This window comes from Anser brachyrhynchus (assembly GCF_964034855.1).
Source record: "Anser brachyrhynchus genome assembly, chromosome: 12".
In the NCBI taxonomy this organism is placed as follows: Eukaryota; Metazoa; Chordata; class Aves; order Anseriformes; family Anatidae; genus Anser; species Anser brachyrhynchus.
This window is the reverse complement of record NC_137707.1, coordinates 12331640-12347749: the sequence shown is the minus strand read 5'-3', so window position 1 is coordinate 12347749 and position 16110 is coordinate 12331640. Positions and strand designations below refer to the sequence as shown.

General features: G+C 61.5%; 2 protein-coding genes across 8 annotated transcripts; both read left to right on the top strand.

The window, feature by feature from the left end:
* Positions 1-27: 27 nt before the first annotated feature.
* Positions 28-10065, top strand: EXOC3L1 (exocyst complex component 3 like 1). The gene is made up of 13 exons (XM_080552002.1): positions 28-770; positions 1760-1920; positions 3115-3334; positions 3652-4303; positions 4456-4573; positions 4773-4898; positions 5151-5251; positions 5671-5781; positions 5944-6073; positions 7168-7290; positions 7772-7927; positions 8148-8272; positions 8763-10065. The coding sequence occupies exons 1-13, from the start codon at positions 728-730 to the stop codon at positions 8947-8949; spliced, it is 2253 nt and encodes a 750-aa protein (XP_080408128.1). The 5' UTR covers positions 28-727; the 3' UTR covers positions 8950-10065.
* Positions 10066-10198: 133 nt separating this feature from the next.
* CTRL (chymotrypsin like) lies at positions 10199-14818 on the top strand. 7 transcript variants are annotated; one of them, XM_080552009.1, is made up of 7 exons: positions 10199-10930; positions 11160-11263; positions 11414-11493; positions 11750-11831; positions 11929-12109; positions 12608-12741; positions 12933-14818. In XM_080552009.1, exons 1-7 carry the CDS (start codon positions 10579-10581, stop codon positions 13092-13094), a joined length of 1095 nt encoding a protein of 364 aa, XP_080408135.1. In that variant the 5' UTR covers positions 10199-10578; the 3' UTR covers positions 13095-14818. The 7 variants fall into 7 exon arrangements, with proteins under 7 accessions (XP_080408135.1, XP_080408133.1, XP_080408134.1 ...); XM_080552007.1 differs by having other exon boundaries at positions 11160-11493; XM_080552008.1 differs by having other exon boundaries at positions 11160-11493; positions 12608-13071.
* Positions 14819-16110: the final 1292 nt, after the last annotated feature.

Here is a 16110-nt window from a genome sequence, read left to right as displayed (position 1 = left end):
CCGTCCCCCCCCCCCCCGCCCCCGCCACGGGCCCCCGGCCCCGGCCGCGCCCCGGGGAGGCGGCGGGCGGCACGGGGACCGCCCCGCGTCCCTCCCGGTGACCGGAGGCGGCGGTTGCCCGGCCGGATCGCCGTGCCCCTGCTTCTTCGTGCCCCTCGCTGGGCGAAGCTCAGCCGCTGCCCACGCTGCCCGGGGGCACCCCGTACCCGCCGGGGACACACCCGGCCCGCTGGGGTCACCCCGTATCTCCCGGGGTCACCCAGTGCCCGCTGGGGACACCCCGTATCTCCCGGGGACATCCCGTGCCCGCTGGGGTCACCCCGTACCTACCGGGGTCACCCCATATCTTCTGGGGACACCCCGTACCGACTGGGGTACACCCCATACCTACTGGGGACATCCCACACCCGCTGGGGTCACCCCGCACCCACTGCGGGCACCCCGTACCCACTGGTGACACCCGGTACCCGCAGGGGTCACCCCGTACCCACCGGGGTCACCCCATACCCGCCGTGGGTGCCCCCCGGGCCGCACCGCCCGGCTGCCAGGGGCCGCGATCCCTCCTCGCCCCCCATCCCCACCCCGCTCCCACCCCGCTGCCCGGGGCCCCGCCACCCCGAAGCGAGAGCCGGCGGGCGCCCAACGAGCACCCCGGGGACCGCTGAGGAAACGGCCGCCGGCTTCCTCCGCGCGGCCCAGCCCCGCGGCCCTGGAGCTCGCAGAGGCCATGGGCACGTCGGCGGACGACGAGCAGGGCGCGAGCCCCAGAGGTAACGGGGTGAGGCAGCCCCTCGGGGTGCCGGGCGGGGAGGGATGCTGCTGCTGCTGCTGCTGCTCTGGGCGCTCCTCGCGCTCCCCGCTTCGCCACCTCCCGCACCCTTTTTTCCCTGTTCCCTGCGCTCTCGGGAGGGTGGAAGCCCAGCTCTGCCTCCCCGCGAGCTGCCCACCTCCCCAGCGCTCTCTGGGACCCGCTGCCGTCCTCCAGAGCCCCCAGCCCCGGCGGTGCCCGCTCCCGGCTGGGGACAGGGCGACATCCCCACGGAGTGACGGAGCCCCAAGCTGGGAGGGTGCTGGGGAGGGGGGGCACGCGGTGAAAGCAGGCCCTGGGGGGGGGCTGGCATGTGGCGGCCGCGCTGGATCGCAGCCCGGGGGCTGTGGCAAGAAAGCCTTTGGCACGGCTTCGGGCGCTGTGCTGGGGCTAAGGCAGGACGCTGTGGCCCCGCGCAGACCCTTTGGCACGGCTTCGGGCGCTGTGCTGGGGCTAAGGCAGGACGCTGTGGCCCCGCGCAGACACATCAGGTGCCTTTGGGAGACCAACGAGGCCAGGAGGCTCCCGGCCTCACCTCAGCTTTCGGCAGCGCAGCTGCCCCGGCCGGAGCCTCCTTCCCCTCCAGGACCACCAGGCGCAGAGGCTGTGCCGGCCGCCAGCTCCCCGCGCCAGCTGCTGACTCACTGCCCTAACCCTGCTGTGGCATGAGACCCCTCTGGGCGACCCGTCCTTGTCATGCCGGGTCACCTCAGCCTGGGTGACGTCCTGAGCTGGCGGGCTGGGTGACAGCTCCTCAGGGCAGCCTTCTGCGGTGGGATCGCTGGGGGCCCTCCCGGGAGGTCCCGCTCGCCGCCGTGCTGTCCGGCTGCCCACATCTGGGTGTGCTTGGACGTCCGCTCGCGGCCGGCTTCCTGCTTCTGGCCTCGGGGGCCCTTCCTGCCCGCAAGGAGAGGCTTCGTTGCGCTCATTAACCCCTGGCTTCATCCCCAGATGAGGAGTGGCCAGAGGTGGAAAAGGCTGAGAAGTTAGCGAGAGGAGCTGCTCTGAAATGGGCTTCGGGGGTGTTTTACCGCCCCGAAAATCTGGAGGGGCTCGGGCAGTACCGGAGCCGAGAGACGCAGAGGAACAGCTCCATCCAGTCGCGGCTGAAGGTGGGTATTTGGCACGTCCCGCCTGATGGGTGCTTTGCCACCTCCCCAAGTAGGGATCCCAGCCAGGGTCTTCTGCATTGAATCATCTTTTTTTTCTGCCTCTGGAAAAATCTTGTCCTTTGGTCGGCACCCGGTGGGAGAAATGCAGTTGTTTAGGGGAAAAATTTGGTAACCACCACCTAACACCCCTGGGTATTGTCCGAAGTATTAAAATGAGTCTCCTGTGTCTGTCCATCCTTCGAAACTACACGCTAAGAGTGTTGGACACATCCCGCGTGCGGGAGGCAGCGCTCCCCACCACTGCCCCTTCCCAGCACCCACAGCTCCGCTTCCCCACGGCCGGGAGGAGGCGAAGAGCTCCCGCCTGCCCCATCCCTGCCTGCAGGTCCCCCGCGGGAGCAGCAGTATTTCTGCACGCGTAAATAAGGGATGCGCACACCTCCCTGGTCAGGGTGACTCTGTGATCCCTTTCTGCATAACCTGAAGAACGAATAACCTGATCAGTCTGATTTTGGAGATGGTTCATCCTACCCTGAATGTGGGTGAATTGCCCAAGAGGCAACTTGTTTTAAGTTGCCTCAGAAACAACAACTTATTTCTGTTGATCCTGCCTAAAAGTGCTTCTTGGCACCAGGAACCAAAAGCTAAATGGGCAGACGGGGCGTGAAGATGTGCCAGCGCTGCTGCAGGGTTGGAAAAACTGGAAATCCATTTTGGAGCAGGGCTTATGGCCACTGAGGTGTTTCATGCCATCAGTATGACTGGTGGACATCCTGGGGCCCTGGGGCCTGTAAAGATTTTGTGGAAGCAAAGTAGTATTTTAAATCTGAAAGGAGACATCTGGTTACTGCTCACCCTGCTGCCCTGGTAACCCCACCGTGATGCCCTTCTCCCACCTCATGCTCAGTAGCCGTTGGCCCCCCCAAACCCTGCACACGGTCTCAGTAAAATGTGACTTAGTGTCCTCAGAGGGGTGACACGGGACGTTCCTGTCGCTGGAGCAGCCTTCTTGAAGCTGGTGGGATGGGGTCATCGTGAGGGATCTGAGAAGGCATGGTGGCAGAGGCAGCTCTCACCCTCCGGGGCTGGGGAAGTGCACGCAAGAGAGGCCCGGCAGGGCTGGGGCAAACGGTGCGCGAGTCCACCAGCCTTTGAGAGCTTCCCCACTGCCTTCTGTTCCCTTCTGCTCCCCAGTCAACCGTCCAGTCCTACCTGGAGGGGGTGAGTGCAGGGCTGGAGCAGCTGCGGTCGGCGGTCCAGGAGGTGCAGAGCGTGTGCCAGGAGCTGGGGGCAGCGCGATGGGCCCTGCTCGACTGCGCGGACCGCTTCCAGGACCTCCAGCAGATGCGGACGCTGATGGCAGAGCACGTGCAGCTGGCCTCGGTGGTCCAGGTGCTGCCCCAGCTCTTCTCGGGTAAGGCACTGGCCCAGTGCTCGTGGATTTGGGGTGAAAGGCACTCGGGAATATTCCAGTCCAACCTTGGGCTCTGCAGAGGGCTGGTGGCAAAGCTAGAGCAGGTTGCTCAGGCTTTGCTGATCAGGTTTGGAAAGTCTCCGTGGATGGAGATGCCGCCGCCTCTGTAGGGCCTCTTCCAGCACTGTGTTTCCAGAGGCCCAGATCTCAGACCCTTCCCCTCATGATCTCCCTGCTACCCCATGCCCATAATCCCAGCACCTGCTCCCCTTTGTCCCCAGCACTCAGTCCTGGCATCTCTCCTCCCTCTCCCACAGTCCACGAGGTTTTTTCCCATACGCTGCAGCTGCTCCGTGGGCAGCACCTCCTGGAGGCCCACGTGGAGATCATGATGATGGAGCACCTCCGGGATAACATCCTCTCCCAGCTGCACCTTCGTGGGCTCTCCAGTGCCCAGGCAACTGTGCTGTCCTACTTCAGTGGCCTGCAGGAGCTCAACGAGAGCCTGGCCAAGCAGCTGTGGGGCATTGTGGGCAGCAGCCTGCAGCTGGTGCAGGAGGACCCAGTTCTCTTCGTCACCGCCGTAAGGATCATCGAGAGGGAGGAGAAAATAGACGATACTCTGCTCCTGGATGCCACCTTCCTGCCCCCTGGCCGCCCAAAGGGCTGGAGGCAGAAGTTTTACCACGTTCTCCAGGAGACCATCACAGGAACCCACTTCCACACCACCCGCGTGGATGCAGGGCTGTCCAGGCACCTGGAGGCGCTGCAGAGGGACATCGTGTCCGAGCTGCGTGTGGTGAAGGACCTGATGGTCCAGTGCGTCCCAGCCCACTACAACATCCTCAGCGTCTGCACCGCCACGTACCACCAGGCCCTCGCTAGCCACCTCCAAGACATCCTCCGAGAAGACCTGGACAAACAGGCGCTCTTCCACCTCCTTAAGTGGGTGCTTCATGTGTACCACAGGTCAGCGGCAACCCCAAGCAGGGGAGGTGCAGGGAGCCAGGCTGTCACCAGCACGCAGTCCCTGGCTGCTGGGGGTGGCCTTGGGGAGGGCAGAGGTAGGAACTGCTGGAAAACGCAGGTCTTCCCAGCCCTGTGCCACCTCTGCCCTCCAGCTCCGAGATGATGGGTCACCCGGACCTTCTCCCAGAAGTGGATGTTTCTTCTCTGGGCCCCTTGATTTCCCCCGAGCTTGTGGATCAGACAGAGAGGAGATACGTGGTGAAACTCAAGGTGAGTGAACAGGACAGCACATGTGCAGTGCGTGCAGGGGCCCAGCCGTGGCCACCTCACAGGCATCTGCTCTGAGAGCAGCGTGGGCCCCTGAGCCTGGGGGATGAGGCCCAGGACTTGCTCCTGGGCTGTGCATTGGGTCCGGAGGGAGCTGGTACCTGACGTCTTGGGCTGGCCATGGCGGGCGTCCTTCCCACAGGCTAGTGTGCTCGAGTGGATGCCGAGGACCCTGAATAGGGAGTTCGAGGAGTGGTTCAGGGAAAAGGAACCCAAGACGGACCATCAGGGCTTCTTCCAGTCAGACCTGCCCACTGATGTCATAGAGGTGGGTCCCCAGCACCACGGGTCGGCACCTTGTGCTCTTGCTGTCTTGCTGGCTTGTCTAGGGCCACACTGTGCTTGTTGTAGCTCTGAGATGTGATCAGGCTCTCCCCTTCCCGCTCCTGGGCTGCCACTGAGGGGCAGACGTGCAGTGCCCCGTGAGGAGCAGCTGGGGCATGGCCATGCTGAGAGCCCCCCGAAAGGGGGCCATGGCCTGCAGCCACTGACTCACCTCCACTGTCCTCTCCCCGTGCAGATGCTGAATAGTAATATCAAGGTAACTTCCTTGATCACCAGCTCTCTGCAGCAGAAGGTCTACAACATGGCCTTGGAGGAGCTCGAGGCATTTCTGGGCCGGTCAGTGGAGCCCCTCACACCCCTTCCCTTCCTCACAGACCCTGCGTCCCCACAGCCCAGCACCATAGGCTGATGGCAGAGATCTGCCACGTGGCACCCAGTGCTGATCCAGGCCGGGGAAGGCTCAGCAGCCTTTTACCCGTGGGGCTGCTGTCCCAGCTCCTGGTGGCCATCAGCTTCCAGGGCCTGTTCACCCAAGTGCTTCCCTGGTGGTGCGGAGCCTTGTTCTTCCACGGGGTCCAAGATGGGTCCCGCTATCCTACCCACTATCCTACCTCCCAATGGCAGGACTGGAAAGAGCCAAGTGAGCTGGGAGGGTTGTGGGAAGCGCATGTGCCCCCAGGAGCCGCGGGAGCACCCCTGCTCCAGGCATTTGTGGCAAGGTGCCTGCCCATCGTGGTTCACTCGCTGTGTTGCAGTCTGCGGGAAGCCCTAGTGCAATATGGGAAGGAGCACCAGAAGGATCCCACCATGCCCAAGTACTACGTCCCCTACCTACTGGCCATGCTCAACAACAACCTGGCTCTCAGGTAACGTGCACCAGCCTCAGCACCTTCTGGCTGCCTCTCAGAGCAACCACTCTACCTGCAAGGAACCACAAGTTCTCCATCCCCCTGCCAGCTCCCCGTGGGACTAGTGTCCCCACTGTACTTCCCAGGCTACCTGTCCCCTCCCTTCTCTCTCTCTTCTAGCTCCTTTGTCCCCACTCTGCACCCCGACTCTGCCTGCAGAGAAGTCCCTGTGTCCCTCCAGGCTGCTCTAGACAGGATGCAGAAAAAAGCCTGCCAGCTGCTGCTGGAGGAGCTGCTCCTTGACCTGCAGGTACGTTTGTCCACAGTCCCTGAGGCTGGCGGGGATGCAACAGACCTGTCCCCAGAGAACAGCACTATTGCTACACTGCCTACTCCTGCCCAGGATGTGGGCCACGTGCTCCGTAACAGCGGGCTGCATCCAGCTGGCTATCATCCTGCAAACATATCCCTGCCAGCCTGGCTCCCAGGCCTTGATAAACCACCAGGAGTTCACACGATGGCTGTTGCCTGCCAGCACCACCCTGTATCACCAAGGCAGATAGCCCTAAAACCACCAACTGACAGAGGCTGGGAGCCACAGCCCACCTGGGCTTCCTTGCGCTCCTTTTGTGGCTGTTCCATGGCACGAAACCAAGCAGGAGAGAAGCAGTGTCCGTGCAGAGGATACAAGCCAATCTGTGACTGCCCAAGTCATTTCCTGCCAGTATAGTCAAATCTAGCTTTCCTGGAGTCTGGACGAAATCTGGAAAAAATAATGGCATTGTTATTTAGGGCTGGAAGGTGAATGCCATGGAAACAAAAGAGCCACTAAAGGATGAAGCACTCACAGGCAGTGTGGAGATTGCCATGGCCCCAGCAGATACAGAGAGAATGTGTGCCTCTAGGCAGGAAGAGGATGCTGCCGACAAGGACAGCAGGGGAGGAGGAGGTCATAGCCCTGAGCGAAAAAAAACATGTTTTGTCTAAGCAGGGAAAGTGGAAGGGAGTAGAAATTAAAAATTAAGTTGCAGAAGGACAGGCCAAAAGCAAGCATGTGAGGAGAAGCTTGCTGCCCCAAACCTCAGGCGCTACCTGGGTGCAGTGCCCTGTGAAATTCCACGACCCAGGTGAAGCTCAAAATGCTGATCTGTGGGCATCAAACAGACCCAAAAGTGGTGGTCCCAGTGTATTTCCATCCATTTCCTAATATACGTCACTCCTAGTTTATTTGCTGGCAGGGCCCTCTTGTACAAATAGGCTTGGGGGCTTTTGCAAGGCAAAGCAGACGTGCTTCCAGGCAGCAGGAGGGCAGGTGCTATGGGGTGCTGTGCCACCCTTCAGATGGAACTGCTACAAGAGCAACACGGTGCAGGGCACTTCATGTTTTTCTGTGCTTCTTTTCAGCCCCTGTGTGTGCAGCTGGCTTCCCGTAAGTGGCTCTCCGGGTCCCAGCTGGTCAACAGCATGTGCGAAGTGATAGACAAGTACGCAAAGGACTTCTCCCGTGTCAAGAAACCCGTCTTCACGGTACAGTTGCTGCAGGGCTTCTCTCACGTGTCCTCTGACCAGCTGCTTGCCTCTAGGGCAAAGACGTAGGGCTCTGAGCAAACTGGTCTAGTGGAAGGTGTCCATGCCCATGGCAGGGGGGGATGGAATTAGATAATCTTTGAGGTCCCTTCCAGCCTGGGCCATTCTACGAGTCTGTGATTCTACGGTGGGCAGTAGGGTGCAGTGCTGTGGCCCAGGACACAGCCCAGAGGCAGCAGGGCGCTGGGAGGGGAGCGGAGATGCAGAGCCACGGTCACTGAAGATTTGCTGGAGAGCCCGTGTCCTCCAGAGCAGCCCCAGGGGCTCCATCATGCAGAGATGTTCGGGGTTTCCCCCAGATTCAGCTGTCCTTCTGTCCTCAGTGCTTGGTGTTGTGTCTGGCCCCTTCCCCCTCTGCCTTTCCTGGGCAGTTCAGGTCTTACCCCCAGAGCTAACAGCTTTCTTCTGCCCTGGTGCCCAGCTCCTGCTGACAGAGTGCGAGGTCCTGGTTGCAAACCAGTACCTGCGGGCACTCATGCAGAAGAAGATGGTGTGCAAGAGCAAGGAGGAGCGGGGACAGTTCTGCGACCGCCTGCTGCAGGACGCCACGCAGCTCCGGGAGCTCTTCTGTAGCCTGGTGAGAGGTGCCCGAAGGCGGTGGGGAGCTGGGGTGGGGCTGTGAGAAGGGGGCACTGCACATGCCACAGGGTAGCCCCAGAGCAAGGCCAGTGCAGAGTTACGAGCTGTTCCCCTCCGGTGGGTGCATTGGCTTAGGAAAAAGATGGGGCAGTTACCCGTGGTGCACTTGTGAGGAGAAACTGGCTGGAAACTCACATACATCCCGCTCTCCCTCTCAGGGCCTGGATAGGAGCCAGCAGAACCTCGAGGCCGTGTTTGCCGTGCGGGAGCTGCTCTGCCTCAAAGACACGGCTCTGCTCAGCCTGGAGGTGCTGGGCTTCATCACCAAGTACCCTGACGTCAGGTAGGGAGCCCAGCTCTGCTCTCCCATGAGATAGGGTAGGCAGGACTGCACTGGGGAGCCAGGTTTGGGCTGCAAAGCATGCAGAAAGAGTTTCCTTTTCCCGTGTCCCAGATTTGAGGGATTCTTGCAAATTTCCAAGGGCAAAGACATAAAGGGAAAAGCAGCTCTGCTGTGGCATTCACCTGTCCATATTTAGTTGCCAAAAGGGTGAGCAATCACAAAACCAAATTGGAAATGTCAGAATTGGCAAAAAAAAAAAAAAATGCCAAAACCAAAAATTATAAGGTTTGCGGGATTATTTTCAAGCCTATTTAAAGATTTGGCTGGTTTGAAGTGCCAGCTCTCCCCAGCCTCAGCTCAGCTTCTCTGGATCATGGGAGGTTTGGGGGGGGGCGCGAGCGCTGCGGGGCCCAGCGATGCTGTGCAGGGCTGCAGAGGCAGCAGTGCTGTGGGCCAGCTGCACCCCGCTCACCTCCTGTTCTCTGCCCAGCGATGAGCACATCTCCACTTTGCTGGATCTCCGGGGTGACGTCTCCAAGGAGGTGCGACACATGGTGCTGGAAATGATGGCGCAGCACCCCCAGGCCCTGCCCGAGAGCTACCAGCCCATCTTCAGCACCATCCTGGTCCCTGCACCAGAGCTGCCCTTCTGCCTTCGCAAGGGCAAGTGTGCCTGACACAACCCGCTGCCTGCCACGGCCCCGCTCCCCGCTGCCCCCATGGACACACGGACCACGCGGGAGAGCTCCGAGGCTGTGTGTGGGGAGAACGGAGATGCCACGTGGCATCCCCCTTGCGCTGCTCCTTGCCCTGTGTCGGGGACAGGCTGGATACGTAGCATCCTTCTCTGGTCTTGCTTTGCTGAGCCAACTGTCACCCCTCTAAGCAGACCCAGGAGACCTGGGTCAGGAGAAAATTCAACCCACAGCTCTGCTGGCCTGCTGAGGCAGCAGTTGAGACCTGCTCAGGTTTAACCTATTGCCTGTAGGAGAAAGTAGAGCAGCAGAGCGAAGGACAGGAGGCTGCAGCTGGGGTGAGGCCAACTCTCCATGGGGCTGCAGAGACATCTGCGTTTCCCTGAGGATCCAGACAGCCAGAGCAGCCTGGGCATTTATGCTTTGATCACCCCAGCTCTGAGACAAATCGGAGCCTTGCTAGGCCCAGGCTTGCCAGAGGGTTTTGGCCATGCAGGGACTCCCTCTCCTGTTAACCAGCCTAGGCCATGCATGGATGGGGGGGGGGGGGGAGCAGCTCAGCCAGCTCATCATGGCTCATGGCAATAGAGAAGAAGGGGTCTCACCACCCTGGGTAATGCCATAACTCTCCCTGGGGGCATGAAGAGAGAGCTCTGAGTTGTGGTGACCTGCCCAACTCCTGGACCCAGCTCTCTTGCCAGCATCCGCAACAGCACTGAAGTCCAAGACTCCAACATCTTACAGGACATGAAAGGAGTTTGACCTGTGCATCAAGCGTCCTCTTGTCCCAGCTTCCTCCGTGATAGGCAGCGCTGGGCACTGGTTCTCCCTCCGTCCACTGCCATTGTCCATCGCTTGGTCATCTCCTCCCCTGGAGCAAAGTGGGTCTCTGTGCTCAGCTCCCTTGGGAGCTCCCTGCCCAGCCCTCCTTTGCCGTCTCCTCCTGCCTGGCCTGCATGTGTGCGCAGCCCCACAGCACCTTGGCTGGCAGGAGAGGTGACCGCCACACTCTGCTGCACTTGCTGCCTCGTGGCGGGCCTGATCCTGCTGTCCATGTATGGCACTGATACAGAAATAAAGACTTGAGCTCTGCAAGCACTTGCCAGTGTCCTGATTACGTGCCAGAGGACAGGGCACGGGGGTGGCACAGAGCAGAGACTCTGTCCCTGTGCTCAGCATCGCTCCAAGAATAGCTCCAGGCACTCAGGGGAGGCTGGGGGGACAGAAGTATTCCCTTGAGTCTGGGGTCAGAGGGGCTGGGAAGCTGCTGGGGGGTGGCACAGGGGTTGCGGGGTCAGCCTTGCCATCCTCCCAGGGGCTCACCGCGTGCTCTCCACAGTCCCTGGCTGCCTGGGAAGGCTTCTGCTCACCCCAGCTGGCTCTGGGATGCGCTCACCTGCACAGGGACACACTTTCAGGGGTGGCCTTGGGCCCTGGGAACGTCCAGCTGGGACGTGCGCCTTCCCAGGCACGTGTCACAGCCACACAGGGGAACAGCCCTGGTGCCAAGCAGATCTGAAACAGGCCTGGGGACGCGGCGGTCTCCCACAGCCCAGGCACTGGCACCTATCTCAGCCCCACCTGTGTGCCAGCAAATAGCCCAAGCGGTAAATGTGCCCCCGTCGTGGCCCTACAGGACCCTCACTCCCTGTAGTATCAGAGGCTGCAGCGAGGACCCCCACAACTCATCCCAGCAGTGCCCCAAGCGCCCCTGGTGCCTTTCTGCAGCCCATTCCTGCAGCCATTGACACCAGGGCCACCTGGGGCACGGCAGGCGTAGGCCTGGCACAGCACCGCTGCCCACAGCTGGGACAAGGCACTACGGGGACCTTGCCCTGCCTGGCCACGAGCCACGCGGCTCCCAGCTGCTATAAAGCCCGTAGCCCTGAGACGCGGCCACGTCCTCCCAGGATGGCATTTCTGTGGGCAGTTGCCTGCCTGGCCCTCGCCAGCGCCGTCTCAGGTAAGCAGAGCCACGCATCCAGAGAGGTGGCACCGTACCGGGCAGGTGCAGTGGCCTGCGTCCCTCTGCTCCCCCAGGCACAGCACCCAAGGTGCCAGCAGGTCTTTGGGGTGCGGGAGGCCCGGGGCAGCGGGGATGGCAGCGCAGAGCAGGGGTGCAGCCCCTGGGCACAAGCCCTGAGCGGGGTGCTGTGCCTGGCCACCCTCGTGCCCCTGAGCATCTCCCGCAGGCTGCGGGGTGCCCGCGATCAGCCCCTCGTTGCAGTACAGCGAGAGGATCATCAACGGGCAGAATGCGGTGTCTGGCTCCTGGCCCTGGCAGGTGTCCCTGCAGGTGTGTCACCGTCCTGCTCCCACAGGGCTGGGCGCTGGGCTCGGGACGTGGGCGGGCACCCAAGGGGACGCCCGCACCCCCTGCCTGTCCCCAGCCTCGGGCACAGCCGCAGGGCTCAGCCCCAGCTCTTCTCCCCCTTTTCCTCCCCAGACCCGAACAGGATCCCACTTCTGCGGCGGCTCCCTGATCAACAACTACTGGGTGGTCACGGCTGCCCACTGCGAATTCAAGTGAGGAGCGATGCCCTCTGGCACCCGCCAGCCCCAGCCCCGTGCCGGGGAACACCGGCCGAGGGACGGGCACAGCCTCAGGATGCGCCGGGCATCACGGGGCAGCCCCAAAACCCAGCACCAAAGGGACCGAGCAGCCCACGGCTCCCTCCCCAGCTGGCCCCTTGGCACCACTGCAAGCCCCGGGGCTGCGGAGCCCTTGGGCCAGGTGCTGGCTGCCACAGGGCTCCCTGACCACCCCCCACGCCTCTTGCAGCCCCTACTCCCACGTTGTTGTCCTCGGGGAATATGACCGCAGCTCCAGCTCAGAGGCCGTGCAGGTGAAGACCGTGGTGAAGGTGAGTCAGGTGGATGCGGTGCGGAGGGGGTTACAGCTCCGTGCCGTGGCACGGTGGCTCTTGGAGGGCTGGGACGAGACATTCTGGCTCTTGGCAGGCCGTCACACACCCCAACTGGGACGCCTACAACCTCAACAACGACATCACCCTGCTGAAGCTCTCCTCGCCTGCCCAGCTGGGGTCCCGCGTGGCCCCCGTCTGCCTGGCCCCAGCCAACCTGGCTCTGCCCAGCAACCTGCAGTGTGTCACCACCGGCTGGGGACGCACCAACACAAACTGTATGTACCCTGCGGCTTCGGTGGGCTCCCGGCAAGCTACGCTGCCTCTTGCAGCGGGGGGAAGATGGCGTGCATGGCCGTGTGCGGCCACCCTCCTTCCCAAAGGGCCTGGTGGATGCGGGGTACCCACGGGCACCTGCTGGGGGAGCACACGATGTGCCCGTGGGGAGGAGGGAGCTGTGCGGTTGAGTGGCTGTGTCCGGACGTGCACAACCATGTGCACGTGTGTGTTGGTGTGGGCACATCCCCAGGGGTGTTTGTGCACAGGCACGAGCTCGCCTTTGCTCTGGGCTGCTTGCACCTTCCCAGAGGTGAGTGTGCAAGGGGTACGTCTGCAGGGAGCGGCCACATGCATTGCAGGGCAGCACCCGCACCTTGGGCCTGCCAGCGGGAGCTTCCCCGGGGTGCCCGTGCCCTTACGCAGCGATGTCCGTGTGCTCCCGCAGCCCAGGGCCGTGTGCCTGCCCAGCACAAGCTAACACCGCTTTTTTTCCCCAGCCAACGCCTTGGCGGTGCGCCTGCAGCAGGTAACCCTGCCCCTGGTCTCCCAGAGCCAGTGCATGCAGTACTGGGGCAACAAAATCACCAGCTCCATGCTGTGCGCCGGGGGGGTCGGCGCCTCCTCCTGCCAGGTAAGGAGCTGGATCCCCCCTGCACCGCGGGGCCGCTGAGGATATGGGGGCCGTTGTACCTGGGGAGCCTGAGATCGAGCTCCTAGGGGAGCAGGCGTCTGGGGTGGCAGAGATGGGTTTGGAGCGAGGTCCTGGGACCTTGGCACCAGCAGGACGGAGGCACAGCGAAGCCGGGGCTCTCCTCTCCGCAGGGTGACTCCGGTGGCCCGCTTGTATACAAGAACGGGAACGTCTGGACCTTGATCGGCATTGTCTCCTGGGGAAACAGCAACTGCAACATCCGCACGCCTGCCGTCTACACCCGCGTAAGCCAGTTCCGAAACTGGATCGACTCCACCGTCGCTCGGGGGTAGAGCCGGGGCCGCAGGGATCCCTTTGCCAGGCTCCGTGCCCAGGCAAGGGGAGCTGGGCAGAGCCTCCCGGCACCTCCAGCCCTGCCAGCGAGGGGCTGAACACAAAGTGAGGTTCCCCGCGCTGCAGAGCAATAAAGTGCCACCATTTGCTTGCGCCAGGCGCGGCCTCTGCCTCCTTTCCTCTCGTGGCGCGGACCAGGAGCACGGGGGCAGAACGTGGCTCCTTGCCCTAATCCTGGAGCTGGAGCTTGGTGCCCGGCTGGGACCTGCTGAGCCTGGAGGCATCCACGGCTCAACCCCAGCACTGGGCATGGGGCCGGCTGCAGCTCGGGCACGGCTCAGGGTCTCTATAAGCCAGCAGCTCTACAGCCCAGCACCAGCAAGGGCTTTGAGGCTTGCAAAAAATGCAGGGAGGGGGGGGTGCTGCTGGGTGCACAGGCTTATAAAAGACCTTCGCCTGGAGTTTAAAGCAGTAACACGCGTAGCAGTGTGGGAACACACGAGCTGAGAGGGAGAAGTGTCACGGGCAGCTCCGTCTCTTCAGCAAGGGACAAGGGGGCAGCTGGAGCCAGCATGCTGCAGAGCATGTGCAGGCTTCGGGGTAACACAGCAGTAAACTCGGTGCTATCCCAAAGGAAAACTGGAAGATGAGAAAAAAAATTAAGGCCAGGCAATGGATTTTCAGAAGAAAGTGGTATTTTCACACAATCATGTTCTTAAGACAAGGGCATGTGCCGGACAAAGGCAGGAGGGCAGGTGGATGCCACTTTTCCCAAAGTGTTCTCTTCAGCACCCTGTGTCATCTCCACTTAAATAAAAAAAGCCATGAGCCACTCAGGGGCTTAAGAGCTGGCTCCTGGCAGCTCAAACTAGAGCTGGTCATCAGCACACAGCGGAGAGGAGCAGGATCAGGCCGTCCCAACGTGAGCAGCGTTTTTTTCTTCACCAGTGATGCAAACGTGATATAAAACCCTCACTGCATGAATCGCAGCCCCCAAAACGTTGTCATCACTCTTGTACCAAGCAGTCACAGAGAGAGCGCGATGCCACACACGGACGTACGGCAGAGCCCCGTGCCTTGAAAGCTGGGGCGGGGACACGGGACCCGAGCCTGAGCTGCCTGCAAAGCCCCCCTAAGGCAGGCAGCCGCAGGGACACTGTGCCCAGGGGTCTGCCGTGACATCTGGCTCGTGCTCTCACCCAGCGGTACCTGAAATAAAACTGCCCCATGGAACGAGCCCACTCTTGGCTTCAGCTGGCTTCCAAACGACTTCAAAGGCAGCCGGAGACGCAGGGAGGGGCTGCACAGGCAGGAGAAAGCACTGCCTGAGAGGCTTTTGCTGGGTGCTCAGGTCACCGTCACCCCTACCCCTGCCCCCTCAGCCCTGAAGAACCCCCTCCCTTGCAGTGTGATGTGGTTCAGAAGCAGCACTTTTCTCTCCTTATTGCAGGTTTTCCTATCAGCCCTTAAAAGAGTGAAAGTGGAGAGGTGACAAGTTGCTGTGAGCAAGCCAGAGCACTTCTCTGGCCCTGCCTGCCACCTTGTAGCCCCAAAAAAGCGAACAAAGTGCCCAAAAGCACCCATCCAGCGACCAAAGCGTGACTTCTGCGGGGAGGCTGAGCACCCGGCTCACCTGGGGCATCCCACGGCCATCCCAGCCCCTGCGCAAGGCCTCCCTCACGCAGCTCCGGGCAGCCGCACGGAGGAAGCCAGGGAAGGCTTTCGGGGCACGCTGGTGCCTTCCTGCCGCGGGGCGAGCAGCTCCCAGCTTTTGGTGCCTTCGCTGACCACAGTTCCCAGCTGTCGAGCAGCGTCCTCCAGCCACCGGACCGCGTGTGTGCCAGGATTAATGACAACAGAGCGATGGGGTACGCAGAATACATTTACGTGTTTAACAGAGTACACAAAATAAATAATTCTGTACACTCTAATCATAATGTTACAGACTAATTACAATGGTTCAGACTTCACTCTACGCGACAGTACTCAGCGTGGGGGCAGGACACAGAGGCGAGTCACAGAACTGGATGCTTCTCGAGGCAAACGGCCCCGCCGGGGACTAACAGGACATGACCGCCGTGCTTCCGAGCGGTTCCAACCCAGCACAGGAAATTCGGCAACCAAAAATAACAGCAAGCACCGGAAGGCCTCTGGGCCAGAGGGCTTCCCGGGAGGTGTCTTTCCACAGTGAAAGGCAACAGGAAAACTCACAGCATCTGCGTGCGCTCGCGGTAGGTGCTCGTTTCTAGTTTGGGCCAGGGTTTGTTCCACATTCAACAGAAACACAGTGCAACGTAGTTGTGACAGCGGCGAGGAGCTCATCTGTCACACACAAGGGATCTACAGTATTACCGCAGGGGAGGACAGCAGGAGAAGAAAACCACGTCGCCGGGCAGACAGCAGCCCTCTCCACCAAAGAGGTGCCAAGGGTGGAAGGCTCCAAGCTCCGTGATGCCGCTACCACAGGGCATCCCTGCTGCTTCACATTTCTTTGGCAAATTCACCGCTCAGTAATGCACACCTGACATGCACACACCTGACCTGAGAGCTGCATTTCTAATCCAGGCTGGAAGACGAGACCGAGTGGTCCGAAAACAGCACCAAAAACCTCCCGAGAGCGGTGCAGGGACCCGGGGCTGGGTACAGGGTGCCCCTCTGGAAGAGCGAGGGATGAGAGCGGGCACCGAGAGCCCAGGCGCTGCAGCAGCCACTGCAGAGGGCTCCAGAAAAGCAGCGGGCAGAGGGAAGGGGGCGCCCCGGAGAACAGCACCTCGATGCCCACCGTGAGCCTGCAGCAGGATGGCAACAGGCAGCCTGGAAAACAACTGGCATAATCCAACCCGAGGTGAAGGGCAGCGCCAACCCTGAGCAACAGGGTCCTCGCAGGGAGCGTTCTCCCACCCCCAAGGCACCGTGTGTCTGCTGTTACATCGCTTCGGGGCTCACTGTGGCTAATGCAGAGCAAAATCCAGAGCCACGGCCCCACAGTGGAGTTAACCACAATTCATGTCCATG

Coding starts and splice junctions, on each gene's coding strand:
- EXOC3L1 (XM_080552002.1), top strand. CDS start 728: ATGGGCACGTCGGCGGACGACGAGCAGGGCGCGAGCCCCAGAG. Junction 4,304..4,455: donor GTGCTTCATGTGTACCACAG/GTCAGCGGCAAC, acceptor TCTGCCCTCCAG/CTCCGAGATGATGGGTCACC. Junction 8,273..8,762: donor ACCAAGTACCCTGACGTCAG/GTAGGGAGCCCA, acceptor TTCTCTGCCCAG/CGATGAGCACATCTCCACTT.
- CTRL (XM_080552003.1), top strand. CDS start 10,579: ATGTGCCCCCGTCGTGGCCCTACAGGACCCTCACTCCCTGTAGTATCA. Junction 10,931..11,159: donor CCTCGCCAGCGCCGTCTCAG/GTAAGCAGAGCC, acceptor CATCTCCCGCAG/GCTGCGGGGTGCCCGCGATC. Junction 11,494..11,749: donor GCTGCCCACTGCGAATTCAA/GTGAGGAGCGAT, acceptor CGCCTCTTGCAG/CCCCTACTCCCACGTTGTTG.